The 15843-nt window shown below is 40.8% G+C and overlaps 1 protein-coding gene across 12 annotated transcripts in view; it reads left to right on the top strand.

The window, feature by feature from the left end:
* sgcg (sarcoglycan, gamma) overlaps positions 1-15843 on the top strand; it is a 427114-nt gene that overhangs the window by 277872 nt on the left and 133399 nt on the right. For all 12 annotated transcript variants that reach the window (XR_007957197.1, XM_052026700.1, XM_052026699.1 and 9 more), the window contains one exon: positions 13173-13260. Coding sequence is in view for 11 of the 12 variants with exons in the window: in XM_052026700.1 (XP_051882660.1) it covers positions 13173-13260 (88 nt within the window). In the remaining variant the exon portion in view is untranslated. The remainder of the gene's footprint in view (positions 1-13172; positions 13261-15843) is intronic.

Raw genomic sequence — 15843 nt, 5'->3', positions numbered from 1 at the left:
AATACCTGCTTCAGAATAGTGGGAACCTCATGAATATATGCAGTTAGGGAAGCACTGGATGAAAAGGACCATGACCAGACTAACGAAATTACTTTGGCTTTTCTGTCAGATAAAGGCATTTCAGAAGCTTTTGGGGGCAGGGAGAGAGCAATGAGATAAGTAGAAATTTCAGAGACTAAGCCTCCAAATGCATCCCCTATCTGCCTGAAACTTGCTGGGAGATAACATGGACTAAATTGACCTTCTAAATCTAGGTGATTCAAACTGTCCAAAAGTGATTTTTCGACTACAAGTCCAATCAAAATGTATATTAAGTCTGGAAAGCCAACCCAAGCCTGACAGGGCCCAACTATATTTGGAAAATTGGTTTATTATTATCACAAGTACTGAGGTACAGTGAAAAACTTTGTTTTGCTTGCCATCCATACAGATCATTTCATCACATCAGTACATTGAGGTAATAATACAACCAAGTTCATGATTGGCCAGGTATAAACTCTGAAAATAACATTTGAATTTGGGTCATGTTAGGTTGGGTGAGGCTCTCTGTGCCAGCCTGACCCAAGTCAATTTGATTTGCTTAGTTTTACTGCATATGTCCTCTATTCTTGATCAATACTTGGTGTTTCATCCTCAAACACACCAACAGCATTTTTATATATACAGTGAATATTTGATCAAGTATGGAGAAAATTATAATTACTCAATTTGGCCCTGGTCAGGTTGGGTTTTAACTTTATACCCAAGCAGAGCTCTGTTCTAACCATCCCAATGCAGACCAGCAATAAAAATCCAGATTGTATATTTCCATTGCAAATTCTTTGAAAGCCCTGCCCCTACCCGTTCCAAACGCTTCACCATTCCAATCAAATGCCAGTGTTCAGTTCCAGATCCATGGTTGACTTGTGACTTTTCTTCAGTTTCTGAAGTGCACTAATGTCTCAGCAACATGATTCTGTCTTTTTAACAAACTAGCCAGGACAGGACTTCTTTTCTTTAGGATCCTTTTTAACCTCAGTTACAGCAGTTGTTTCACTGACTATATGCAGTTCACGTGGCAAAAACTTGTTTTATGCTTTCATATTTTTCCTCTTTATGGAGTTCTTTTTCCATTAGCTTAACAGTAAGTCTGTGGATGTTTTGATAAAAGCTTCCTGGAGCTCACTCTGAGCAGCTCTCTGGCAGCTTTCCACCAATGCATCATTCCAAAGCATTGCTTAAATCTGCCAAAACTTTATGATTAGTTCAGAGCCTGGAATCCAAATAAATCTGCGTTCACTGTTGATAGGTGGGGTGGAGCTGCATATTCCCTGAGTCCTTTATACTTGAAAGTGAGAATAATTGAATGGATAGAGTCCCAGTTCCTAAACACAGACACCCTGAAATTATACTGTGAATGTCAGTATTCAAATGCTCTCTCTCCAACAGTCATCAGATTGATTATTTTACTTTAAAATAAATCAACAAAAATAGTGAAGACAGACTTCCAAATGAACTAATGAAATTGTAAGCTCATGTGCCTACAGCTCCAAACCAGTTCTCAAGAGGGTGGCACAGTGGCACAGCTAGTGGAGCTGCTGTCTCACAGCTCCAGTGGCCCAGGTTCAATCCTGACCTCCTGTGCTGTCTGTGCGGAGTTTGTGCATTCTCCTGTAACCGATTGGGTTTCCTCCGGGTGCTCCAGTCTCTTCCCACATCCCAATGTTGTGCAGATTGGTAGAGTAATGTGTAGGTGAGTGGTAGAATCTGGGGGTGAGTTGTAGGAATGTGGGGAAAATAAAAATGAGGTTAGTGCAGGATTATTGTAATTGGGTATGATGGTCAGCACAGGCTTGGTGGGTTGAATGGCCTGTTTCTGTTTTATATGACATTATAAGCTGGATTTTCCTCATTATTACTGCCCATAGTGCCAGAGTGAGGGGGCTACTGTTCAGCTTTCCATAGCTGGTTCCCCAATTCACCCACTGGACAGACTTGTCTATTTTGGTAATTGCTCAGTAGGTGAAACCCAAAAATCAGCTTCTGAGGCACTGCCATTATAATCCTAAGGGTATAATGTGAAAAGGAATCATGTAATTAAATCTATTCCTCTTCATCCTAGGACAAGCCTGGAAAAAGATTGTGGGCTAGAAAAATATTTGTACAATTTTTAAAAAAAGCCAAAGGCCACGTTGTTGAAAATCAAACACATTTCTGGGAGCCTAAGTGTCCATTAGGGAATCTAATTTTTCAGTGGGATTTTCATTTTCTCTCACAATTTTCTTCCAATGTAAAAACCCCTCAAATGTCATCAACAGTAGGGCATCACACACACATTGTCTGCAGTGAAGATTTTCAACCTTACTAGTTTGAAAAATGATATTTATTCAGGGAACAATCAGCCTTTACTAATCTGTTTCTCCTGAAACTATGCTTTTTAAAGGGCAAACTGCATTCTTTGTCTGCTGAGAGCTGTGACCTTCTATAACCTCAATAGAACCCATAATGCATGCCTTAACTGCTTTTTCCATGGAAGTCAGGGTCACAGTCAATCTCAGTTTCCTAGGTTCAGGGTTATTCCAGGTTGGTGCTGTCAGTCTTTGCCACTCCCCATAGTTTGCTGCTCACTGTTGCGTTCAGGAAATCACCCAAACTCCCTACTGAAGGAGAAGAAACAGCTTTTCCTTCAGAATCAGAATCAGATTTATTATCACTGACATATGACATGAAATTTGTTGTTTTGTGGCAGCAGTATGGTGCAAAGACATAAAAATCCATAAATTACAAAAATAAATAAATAGTGCAAGAAAAGAAAGGAATAATGAGATGATGTTCATGGGTTCATGGATCATTCAGAAATCTGATGGCAGAGGGGAAGAAGCTGTTCCTGAATCATTGAATGTGGGTCTTCAGGTTCCTGTACCTCCCCCCTGATGGTAGCAACAAGAAGAGGGCATGTCCCAGAAGGTGATGGTCCTTAATGATGAATGCTGCCTTCTTGAGGCACCGCCTCTTGAAGATGTCCTTGATGGTGGGGAGGGTTGTACCCGTGATGGAGCTGGCTGAGTCTACAACCCTCTGCAGCCTCTTGTGATCCAGTGCATTGGAGGCTTCATACCAGGTTGTGATGCAATTAGTCAGTACATCTATAGAAATTTGTAGCAGGCAGAACAAGCTTCCCCGGAATACAGACATTCAGACACTGCGCTCAAGTATTTACCAAGACCTCCCTGGCAATTTCCTGCTAGAAGTGCCGAGCTGCAGTCCTGTGACATCCGCCACCCTCCCGCGCCCCCCATGCAGAAAGAACATAATTTCTGTAGGCATTGTTCTTCACCAGCCTGTCCAGGTACCGTTTGACCTTCTGGAAGGGCTTTCAACTCTCTCCTTCCCTTCAGTGGGTGTCTGTTCATTCAATCACAACGTTTGCCTATAGCTAGAGAAGTGTAGCTTATCCAGTGGTATGTCCATTTAAGAGATCATGTCTCCTTTGCTCCATATTGAGAACCTGCAAAGATTGCTGTGATGAAATGAGAAATGAATATCTCAGCTCAGTGTTACACAGGGAAACCCAACAACAGAATTGAATCGTGTAACTGAAGTTCTTGCTGCTTTTTTTGCGACTTTAACAGAAAGCGTTACAGTGACTCATAATGCTGATTCAGGTTATTAAAAATGTAATGGAGTAACTTCTGGGCTGATTCCTGAATATAAGAAGCTTTGCTGTTTTTCTCATTTGTGTCAGGTTATGGAGAGAGGCATTGAAGGACTTCTAGTTCATTTTTAACATGGAAATATAAATGCAGAGGAATCATTTTAATTTCATTTTTTATTGTTTTTTCTCCAACACCATGCCAAAATCTGCAGTTTTATTGCTGGCATCATGAACTTGCTATTTTTGTGCGGTGAACTACAGAACACAATGACCTACAATTGTGTGCTTTTTCACTACTAAATGTTATTTCTCCCTAATGTTTTTGCAACAGTAGCTGATTTTGAGGTACTTGGCAAGGGTTTTCCAGTAGGTTTTGAGACTCATTCTAAAATAGAGTTCAACACATCGGTAAAAAGAGGAAGCGTATGCCATGTGTGAAAATGGGCTTCCTTATGTTAATGTTGTTGTTGACATTGGAATAAAGGGAAATGTTAAGACAAGAAGGCATCTTAAGTACAAATACATCTGCTTCAGAAGAAATTATTTGGCCTCAATTTTAACCCCCAAATTGTGGTGAGGATCAAGTATACAAACATACCAACATACAAGCTAAGAGCAGGAGTAGGCTGCTCAATTTCTCAAGCCTGCTCTGCCATTTAATAAGATAATGCTATCTGATTCTAACCTCAACTCTGTATTAGCATTCACTTGTGGTAAACTTTTACCCCTTGCTTACCAATAATTTAATTGTCTTTGACTTAGAAATATTCAAAGACTGCTTCCAATATCCTTTGAGGAAAAGAGTTCCAAAGATTCATGATCAGAGTGAGAAAAAAAAATTACTTCTTTGCCATCTTTTCTAGTTCCAGGTTCTCCCACAAGAGGAAACATTCTCTCCTTATCAACCCTGTCAAGATCCCTCAGGATTTTACATGTTTCAGTCAACTCACCTGTTACTCTTCTGAAGTCCAGTGGATGCAAGTCTAGTCTGTTCATACTTTCCAGGGATCAGTCTAGATACAGTCTCACAAGGGCTCTACATAATTGAAGCATAACCCCCCTACTTCTGTATTCAATTCTCCAGCGATAGATGATAACATTATGATTGCTTTCCTGTTACTTGCTATAACTGAATACTAGCCTTTTCCAAATCATACAGTAGGATATCCAGATCCCTCTGTATTTCAAAGCTCCACAAACCTGCACCTTTTAGATAATATACTTTTTCCTTTCAAAGTGGACAATTTCATATTTTCCCACATTACATTCCATTTTGCAGATCCTTACCCACTCACTTAACCCATCTATATCTTTTTGTAACAAAACGTACCAAGTCCTTTACATAAACCATGGCACAGTACAGCTGAGAAACAGGCCCTTCGGCCAACTATGTCTGTGCCAATCATGATGCTATGCAACCTAAACCATATGCCTTCTTTACCACCCTATCTACTTGTTGCCACTTTCAGGCAGCTATGGGCTTGCACCCCAAGATCCCCCTGTAGATCAATGCTCCTGAGGTTCCTGCCATTTAATGTATATTTTCCTCTTCCATTTGACCTCCCAAAGTGCAACACCTCACGCGTGTCCGGATTAAACTCCATCTGCCATTTCTCTGTCCATTTTTCCAAATAGTCCATATCTTGCTGAATCCTTTGACAACTTTCCTCACTATCCACAAGTTCACCAATCCTTGTGTCATCTGCAAACTTACCAATCAGCCTTACTACATTTTCACCCAAATCATCTACATATATCACAAGCAATGGAGGTTCCAGCACTGACCCTTGTGCAACACAGCAGGTCACAGACATCCAGTCAGAATAACACTACCACCCTCTGTCTTCTATGGCCAAGCCAATTTTGAATCCATTCTACCAATTCTCCATGGATCTCATGTGTCTTAATCTTCTGGATCAGCCTACCATGAGTGACCTTGTCGAAAGCTTTACTAAAGTCCATACATACAACATCCACCCTACCCTCATCAATCATTTTTATCACCTCCTCAAAAATCTCAAGTTCGTAACACATGACCTCCCCTGCACAAAACCATGCTGACTATCCCTAATAAGTCCATGCTTTTCCAGAGAAGAATAGATCCTATTCATAAGAATCTTCTTCAATAATTTTCCTACCACTGATGTAAGACTCACCAGCCTATAATTTCCTGGTTTGTCTCTATGGCCCTTCTTAAACAGAGGAACATCATTGGCTATTCTCCAGTCCTCTTGGACCTCGCTTGTGGCTAACGAGGATATAAAGATCTCTGTCAAGGCCCCAGCAATCTCTCTCTTGCCCCTCTCAATGACCTGGGATAGATTCCATCAGGCCCTGGGGACTTATCCACCTTGATGTTCTTCAAGAGCCCCAACACCTCCTCCTTCTTGATATCAACAAGCCCTGATCTCACTAGCCTCTTGCCTCCATGTCCTTCTCCTTGGTGAATACTAATGCAAAGTACTCACTTAGTACCTCACCAACTTCCTCTGGTTCCAGGCATAAATTCCCTCCTTTGTCCTTGAGTGGTCTACCCTCTCCTTAGTGCCCTCTTATTTTTAGTATACATAAGCAGGATCAAGGAGATAATTATCATTCCAGTCATGCCTGATGGCATTTTCAGTGCCATCACTTAAATTTAGTTGGAAGTGAGAGGAAGACTCAAGTTGAAAGCAGCCCAGCAGCAGATCTGAGCTGGATGTTATCAGCTCCCAGAAATTCCTTGTAGGGCTGGGAGAAGCAGGAATATTTGAACCAGCCCTTAGGGAGATCACCAACCTCCTTCAGATATAGTCACCAGCTGGAGACTTACTGCCTCTCCCTAGCCCCAATTTCCATCATCCCAGCCCTCCCAAAGGCAAGCTTCCCCACCCTCCCTCAAACTTTAACCTTGGAATTCCAAATGCCAAGAAATGTTTCCTGTGCTTCCCCACGTTGTCCACTGGACAGACTATTCATGCGTTGGCCAAGTGGGTGACAACTCAATAGTCTTGGGAAGCTTCATCAGAGCTGTAATTCAAAGTAGGTTTCTTTGCATACTAATGTTTCTGCTCCAAGGTGTAGAGAAGTGAGGATCAGTGAAGAGCCCAGGGAATGCCTGCATGATGCCAAATCCACTGAGCAGAGCACAAAATCTAAACACCCAGAAGTCCCGTCTTAGTCTAGGAGTGAAAAGTTGAGTTTCAGCTCTACCTGTTCCTTAGTTGTATTTGCCCTGGGGCAATCTGTGTGACAACATTGTAAGTACCAACCAAGTCAACAGTGATGCCACCAGTACTTCCAGGCCATAACGTTATAACTTCAGTTATTCAGTTAGATGCATTCAGTAGTAAGCGCACGGTCTGCAGAACTGTAATAAATAACTTTGCTGAAACATATTCTTCGATTGTATAAAGGTAATAATTATTTTTAAATTCAGAGGAATTTAATAAATGTACCTAGAGTTCCATAGTTACATTCATGAATAAATATGAAATACGGTTATTAGAAAAAGAAGATTTCTATTCTAGTTGCTTGACAACATGGTCATTGATTGGTGTTCCTGCACATTGAATCCTTTAGATATGTCCTTCTTACATCTTGCCATTGCATATACTTAACTGCAATATAGGTCTTCTCCTGTATGGTGATACCAAGAAAAAGAGAAAACCGATGTATGTGTCTGGTCTTCAGACCAAAGAGAAGTGGTGTGAAATGAATTTAATATATTCATATAACGATTAAAATCCATTTTGTATTCTGGGATTTGCAATTATAATTAGAGAATAATAGACCTCTTGGGTGATTTACATTGATAGATTAACTGTCAGCTTGGAAAGATTGCTACTTAATCGTAGGCCACTTCCCCAGTAAATCAGTTCCAATTTAAACTCTAATTTTCAAACATGGCATTTAATCCATTAATGCGCACTGCACAGGTCATTCATTCCAAACATCCATTAATGCCAGTAGATCTCACATGTTGATGCTCACCTTTGCTGGGTTCATCTGCCATTCCCTCTATGCCCCAACCACTGCTATGCCCCATCCCTGTACAACCTGCGAAATATCAGGAATTTGGAAAAAATATACCATCATCATTTGTCTTATTGCATTCCAGAATGGCCAAAACTGCTTTGTCAAATCTCCATGCTCCTCTCCCCCTCTAGTTCAGAGTATTTATGGAGTATACAGACATTGCATGCATCTTCCCTCACTGCTGGACCCTTCATAACTTTCATACGTTTCATTGTTTTGTTTTCCAGTAAATGTGGGACCTGGACAGTGGTGATAACCCAGTGGTCAGTGCCCTTCCCTACAGCCCACCCCTGCTTAATCATTCTTTTAATCTTCCTATAATGAATTTTAAATTGCTCCCAGTCCTCAAACCCACTGCTCTCTCTGGCAATTTTATATTTCTCTTCTTGGGATTTAATATTTTCCATAATTTCCTTAATAAGCCACAGTTGAGTCCTCTTTCCTACTTATTTTTGTGATTCATAATTGTTGTAATTCATGAAAACATTCTTTAAGTATCATCTATTGCCTACCCGCCGTCAACCCATTCAGTAACCTATCATATCAACTTACATCTCATACCCTCGTAGTTTCCTGTGTTCAGATCTTGATTTCTGATTCTACTACTTCACTCTCTATCTTAATGAAGAATTCTATCATATTATGGTCAATCCTCCCTGAACAACTTGTGCACAACAAGATTGTTAATTGTTCCTTTCTCATTGCACAATGTCCATTCTAGGATAATATGTTCTGCAGTTGGTTCCCCAATGTATTGGTCTAAAAAACCATCATGTACACGCTGCAGGAATTTTGAAAGATAGTAAGAAACTTTTCCCCATGGCAATAATGTCTAAAACCAGAGAGCATTGGCAAGAGGTTTGTAAGGAATTTAAGGAAGAATGTTTTCACCCAGATGGTGGATGCAATCTGGAACGCACAGCCTGAGAAAATGGGAGAGGCAAGTACTCTCACAACATTTAAGAAGCATTTGGATGAGCACTTGAATTGCCAAGGCATAGTAGGCTACAGACCAAGTGTTGGTAAATTGGGTGAGCACAGACAAGCACTTGATGATTGAAATAAACATGGTGGGTCACAGGGCCTGTTTCAGTGCTGTATGACTCTGACTCTGTCATAGAAGAAATTAGCAGGCAAAGAGAGGAAAAATATTCAAGAATGTGTTCAAAAATTCCTTGAAGAAGTACAAGATCTCCACTGACTCCTAGGAATATAGATCAGTTACAGATATAGGCGAAGAAATGGCAGATGGAGTTTAATCTGGGCAAGTATGAAATGTTGCACTTTGGGAGGTTGAATGTAAGGGGAAAGTCTACAGTTAATGGCAGGACCCTTAAGAGCACTGATATACAGAGCGATCTTGGGGTCCAAGTCCATAGCCCCCTCATAGTGGCCATGCAAGTAGATAGGGTGATAAAGAAGGTGTATGTCATGCTCTCCTTCATTCATCGGGGCATTGAGTACAAGAGTGAGGATGTCGCAGAGCAGCATGATAAAACTTTGGTTAGGTTGCACTTGGAGTATTGTGTGCAATTCTGGTCACCCCATTACAAGAAGAAATTGGAGGGCTTGGAAAGGGTACAGAAGAGGTTTACTAGGATGCTGCCTGGATTAGAGGGTATGAGCTATAAGGAGAGGTTGGACAAACTTGGGTTGTTTTCTCCGGAGTGTTGGAGGCTGAGGGGAGACCTGATTGATGTATATAAAATTATGAAAGACATAGGTAGGGTAGATAGTCAGAATCTTTTCCTCAGGGTAGAAATGTCAAGTACTGGAGGACAGACATTTAAGGTAAGAGGAAGATAGTTTAAAGGAGATATGCAGGGCAAGTTTTTTACACAGAGAGTGGGAGGTATCCGGAACGGGCTGCTAACAGTAGTGGTGGAAGTAAATACGATAGTGGCATTTAAGAGGCTTTTAGATAGACTCATGAATATGCAGGGATGGAGAGATATGGATCATGTGCAGGCGAAGGGATTTAGTTTTCAGCACACATCACGGATCTGTTCCAGTGCTGTCCTGTTCTATGTTCTATGAATTCTGGCCAATGCTGCTCAACTGGAGAAAGAGCATTTTTTTTTATTCATTCAAGGGAGGTGAGCTTTGGAGGCTGAACCAGCATTTAATTGCCCATTCTAATTGCCCTTGAGAAGGTGTTGGTGAGCTGCTGTCTTGAACTTCTACAGTCCTTGAGGTGTGGGTATACCCACAATCTATTAGGGAGGGAGTTCCAGGATTTTGACCCAGTGGCAGTGAAGGATGGTATTGAGATATACATTCAAGATGGTATTGAGAACCTCAGGACCGTGCATCAGAAGCACACAAAAGCTCTGAGTAAGCAGAAGAAAGAGTGCACTACCTCACAAATTCCCTATCCTCCTGCCCTGTCAGCTGCCTTTTGCCCCATCTATGGAAGAGTCTGTGGTGCCCAAATAGCCACCTTAGATCCCAAAAAGCCAGACTGGAAGCAAGGCATTCTTGGTTCCTAGGAACTGCTTAAGAAGAAAACTCTGCTCATGCTTTGAGACAATGTTTCACAGTAAGAATAACACAACCTTATGCTATAGTTTCTACCAGAAGATTGAATCCTCTACATGCTGAAAGTAATTAGTTTGTACCAAATCAATTTGGACCATTCATATCTTGCATTGGCATGGTTCACAGTGAAGGACTGATCCATTCCTTTTGTTATACTGCAATTTGTCATCAAATTCAATATGCTCGAGATGTTGACTGGGGAGAAGACACCGATATTGGTTCACTTCTCGTAAATTTAGAAGAATAAGCTAACCAATATAAACGTTCAACTAAACATTCAACATGAAAATCACAGCATAAAGTGAGAATACCTCTGTCCAGGCCAATTGTTACACTGAAAACCACCCAAATATCTTGGGATATAGAGACATGGACAACAGAGTTTTGACATGTAGCGTCTGCTGTTTGAGCACCATTGGATCTGACATTTATGTACACAGTTATAGCAGGAGTCATGCCTTTTGATATATCCAAAATGCTGAAAGTGTATAGAGTAGCTAGATTTGGATGTCAACCAGTGTACAACTTTAAACACAACACTACCAAATAAGACTTCAACTTTGTGGCTAACACCACTTGTTGAACTCTCTTGCAGGATCCAGTGTTTATCAGCAGGAAGGACTACACTATCTGTACTACTTAAAGGGCTCATCTGTATTAGCAGGTTGGCTACTGATTTATTCACAATGTTGGTTGAAGTAAGTTGCTGTTTGATATTTACAAACCACGTTGCAATCTGTGAATGGGGTGTGTTTACTTCAAGGCTTCAGCAAAGCCCTATTGCTGCCAGAGCTTTGTGGTTTCTCTAAGAGAGCATCATAATAAGGAGAATAGGGATGGAGCAGGGAAAGATAGGAGAGAGGAAGCTGGTGGTTCAGGAGGCATTAACAACTAAATTCTGCAGGGAATATTTCTTCTATGGGCACCTTCAACAAAGACCAATGCTTTTGGAGACACCTATTCCTTAAGGAGGTTCTAACAAAGCCATGCCAACTGCTGCAGCGACAACAGTTATTTAGCTATCAGTTGGTGCCTTTCTTGCCTGTGAGTCAGAAGGTTGTTGGTGATGAGGAAACATAAGTGGCTTTGATGCATTGTAATAGAACGTATTGATTTAACAGTACAATGAGTACAGAGAAGAAGATAAACTGATTGTATTGTATTTCCTGTATATTTTTTCAATAAATTATACGTTTTGAAATAAAAAAAAGATGTTGTGGATGATATTGAACTCCAGAGACTTCAGGTAGATGACCCTCACCTCTCTTCTGATTCAAGAATGCTTGTATTCAACCTGAACTTGTCAAGGCCCACAAAGCAGTACATTTACATGAGCAGTAAAAGAGTCTACGTCTGTCAGAGGCTATTATTTATCTTCCCAGATTCAGCAAGATCCTGCTTTCTGTCATGTTAATACTCAGTAGCTAGGGATCCTCCTTCAGTAGCCAATTGCTCTCTGTTGCTGTGAAAAACGTACTAGAGAGTCTTACTATTCTTTAATAAAAGACTAGTCTATCTTCCAAAGTCACATCTATCAGCTTCAGGAAAGGTCTGAATTCCATTGTTGTAGATCTTGGTTTATATATGTCTGAGATTGAATCTAGGTAAGATAACAATGGCTTGGGACATTGAGGATTATAAGAAAGGTACTCTTTTTCCAAGTCACTTAATTCAGAGTGCAAGGAGAGTTATATAGATCACAGTTGTCTTTGCTTTGTGGATGTGGAGCAATTACTCTATTTTCCATGACTCTGTCAAGGAGTTGTGAGGTTTAAAAGATGGGGCATTAAGTCCCAGAACTAACCCTGTCCATATTGTTTTCATTTTCTCCTAATTACCAGTCCTAGCCACAATCTCCCAGTGTGTCTAGATTTGTCTCCCTGGCCATCTCAGATTATCTGAATTGGGATTTCTTTTTAGTCTCTTTAAGATGACTACTAATTCCTTCTTGCTTCTTCTTCTAGTTTTAATATTGGTCTTTTAAACAGCAGCAGGCTTTATCGATCCCTACTTCATCAAACCAATGGTTCATCCACTGTTTTCTCTCACGCTCCTTCCACTTGTTGAGCTTTCAGGATAATACTTACACAAAATCGCATTGTGGAATTTCTAGACTCAAGTATTTTGTATACAAAGGTGATGTGTTATTCTGGATATAAAAATGATTAGAAATAATATTACCTCAATTTCCTTGATATTCAGATCAGTTAGCCTTGATATGTCATGCATTTTGCAGTCTGTTCGATGGGAAAAGAAACAGGTTGCTCACTAAAAATGTGAATTTCTACCTTGAGAAGAATGAAAACGACATGTGCTGTTTCATTTTATTATAAAGTGGTGTCTATGTACTCCATGAATAGTTAATTCTGGGCTTTCTCAATGCCCATATCATTGTAAGTGTTAATGTTCTTTAAAATAAATATTTACAACTTGCAATAAATAAAACTAGGAAAATCTGCAATGGGACTGACAACTTCACTGCAATAACAGCAGCTTGGTTTCACTGCATGCACCTTAGGGAATAACGTCCACATCTGTGAACTGTGCGAGTTTCTCTTTTTTAATTTTTCATCCATGGGGGATGACTAAAACTCCTGCTTGGAAAATTCATGCATGAAAAGCCAGGACACAGCGGTGGTTAACTCATGGGATTTTGATTCTATTTCTCAGATCAACGAGGTGACGAAAAGATGAGAAAAAGAAATGGAGCAATTGACTTCAAGTTTTAAAAATATGAGAAATTTGCGAATTGAGAACTTTCGCCAGTTCTGATGAAAGATTATTGGTCTGAAATCTTAACACTGTTTCTCACTCCATGAATGCTGTCTGACCTACGGAGTATTTTCACATTTTCTGTTTTTTGTCTTTCGTTATTACTTGGGGTTTCCTTCCAGAAAAATACAGCATTTTATATTTGGCCATTTTGATCATTTATTTTCCAGATTTTCAAAATGTAAGTTTACTTTTCTTTACCTCCCTGCAGGACTCCCCCTTGCTCGTGGATTCTTCCCAAAACGTGACTGTTAATGCTCGCAACTCCAATGGAGATGTGACCGGCAGATTAACAGTGGGTGAGTACTGTTGTAGCAGTTTGTTTTTTAATCTGCTCTATAGAATGCTCATTGAAATTTTAAAGGACAAAATCAGCTTGTCATTTAATGCCGTGACGTTTGCTGTGTCACACAGAATGAGCAAATATTTAGCTAGGATGAGCACTGAAAATGCAACTCTGCTGTAGTAGAGATTTGTTCATCAGAGGCAGAACTAAAGTGTATTTTAGGTCTTGATAAAGGAAGCTTTTGCCTGCTTTTATAATGGATCAACACCTACTCACACTCCCAGGTAGCATACAATATAAAAGTAGCTTTGGCTCGAACTTTATCTGAATAGTCAGTGATAATGGCCCAGAATTTACAGAGTGGAGCCTTCTACCCATACTCAGTGCTAGCATTCCCATTAACATCGTCATCCTTGCTTTTCTTTACCTCACTCCACCTACCACTGAATTCCTCCTTTATACCTTTGATGCCCTTGGACTTGACTAATTTTAATGATCTCCTGGTTTTTCTCCTAACCTCTGTAGGCCCAACTCATCCAATACTGTGCAGTTCATGTCCTTTGCTATTACAAATCCCACTGGTCCACAACCTCCATTCATGATGACTTTTACTGATTCCCTGTTGACCAGTGCCTCAAATTTAACATATTTGACTTTGTCCTTCAAGATTTTCATGCCACCTATCACCTCGCAGCTTCTCACGTCATTCCCTTTACCCCCCTCCCCCACCTACCTACATTCCCCCTCTCACTCGGACTCACTCATCACATCAGCACATGCTCCTCCCCCTGCCCCTCCCCCCACCCCTTTTATTCTGGCTTCTGCCCTCTTCTTTTCCAGTCCTGATGAAGGGTCTCAGCCTGAAACGTCGACTGTTCATTTCCCTCCATAGATGCTGCCTGACCTGCTGAGTTCCTCCAGCATTTTGTGTGTGTTGCTGCAGATTTTCATGCCCTTGCCTCTCTTTGCTCCAGGAAGACATCTCATCCCAAACTCTCCATTTCTTGGACCCAAGTTTTGTCCTAATATTCTTCATTATTGGATATCCAAGCCTTGCTTCCTGGAACTCCCTTTACAAAGCCTTCTCTCGCTATTTTCAGTCCATTTTTAAAACCTCTTTAACAAGCTTGCTTACTGCTTGTAATATTCTTCCCCCAGGGATTTCTTCCTCTGCCTGTGAAGCAGCTTGGGATATTTTCCTTTATTAAAAGCATTGTATAAATCTAAAGCATGCTGATTTTGGGCACATAATTAAAAAAATAAAAGTATAGATTTACCAGGATGAGGCAGTTATTGAAATATTTATATATTTTCACAGCATTTGGAGAATGTTATCAGAAAACCTAATGGAGGATTTTGACAGGTGACTGTGAAAGGCCCCTCAGCATTGATTTCCTCACGTTGGGAAATGAATGGTGAGGGGCTGTCAGCAAGTGAACAAACAGTGAGAATCAGACAAATTATTTATCCAGAGGGTTCTCACAGCAGTTAGTGCCTTGTCACATATGATAATGGTGCATTCACCAGCAAATGTCATCAATTTTAACATTATGCTAGAACATAAATCATTGATGAAGCAGCTGATGATGGTTGGATGCTGCCCTGACTAACTCCTGTGGCACTGTCCTGGGCTGGGATTCCAGTAACCACAACCATCATCCATTGTGTAAGTAATGGCTCCAACTAGTGGAGTAAATTCTCCTTAATGACAAGGGCTCCTTGATGCTATGGCATATCACTTGTTGCCTTGATGTCAAGGATATCAGGAATTCACCTCTTTGGTGCATGTTAGGATTAAGGTTATAATTGGGCCTGGAGTTGAGTAACCATGGCAAATCCTAAACAAGGCATCAGTGAGCAGGTTATTCAGGTTCTTGGTATTGGACTTCCAATGATGCCTTCTGTAAGTATGCTGATGACTGAGAGTAGAAAGGTTGGAGGGGTAATTAGCAGATTGGACTTTTTTTTGTGGACAGGGTATTTTCCACATTGTCAGCCAGCATTATAACCCTACTGGAACAGCTTGGGCTATAGGCACACCTATTCTGGGGCAAAAGTTTTCTGTATCACTGTCTGGTCCCATAGCCTTTGTTGTATCCAGTGTTCTCAGATGTTTCCTGGTATCACATGGAGTGAATTGAATTGGGCGCAGACTAATTAGCAGCAGGAAAACAAGGTGGATCATCTACGTGGAACTTCTTGCTGAACATGGCTAGAAATGTTTTAGCGTAGGCTTTGGTTCTCACCGTGGTTGGGGATTCTGATATTTTTGGAGCCTCATCCCATTGGTCAGTTAATTGTTTGTTACTATAATAACTAACTGTGGCAGGACTACAGAGGTCTGGTCTGATCTGATCCATTAGCTATGGGACCATTTGCTTCTACATACTGCGCATTGTCACACATGTTGCTGTTTTGTCAGGCTAGCACCTCATGTTTAGGGATGCCTGATGCTGCTCCTGGCTTACCCTTTTCACTCATTGAACCAAGCTTTGGTCCCCTGGCTCAATACTTATCTTAGAGTGAGAGATATGTTGGAAGGTGAGGTTAAAGATTGTGGTGGTTAACACTGCTGCTGCCAAGGGCCAACAGTGCC

The sequence above is a fragment of the Pristis pectinata genome, chromosome 11, assembly GCF_009764475.1.
Source record: "Pristis pectinata isolate sPriPec2 chromosome 11, sPriPec2.1.pri, whole genome shotgun sequence".
NCBI lineage: Eukaryota > Metazoa > Chordata > Chondrichthyes > Rhinopristiformes > Pristidae > Pristis > Pristis pectinata.
This window is presented reverse-complemented; position numbering and strand designations above follow the sequence as displayed.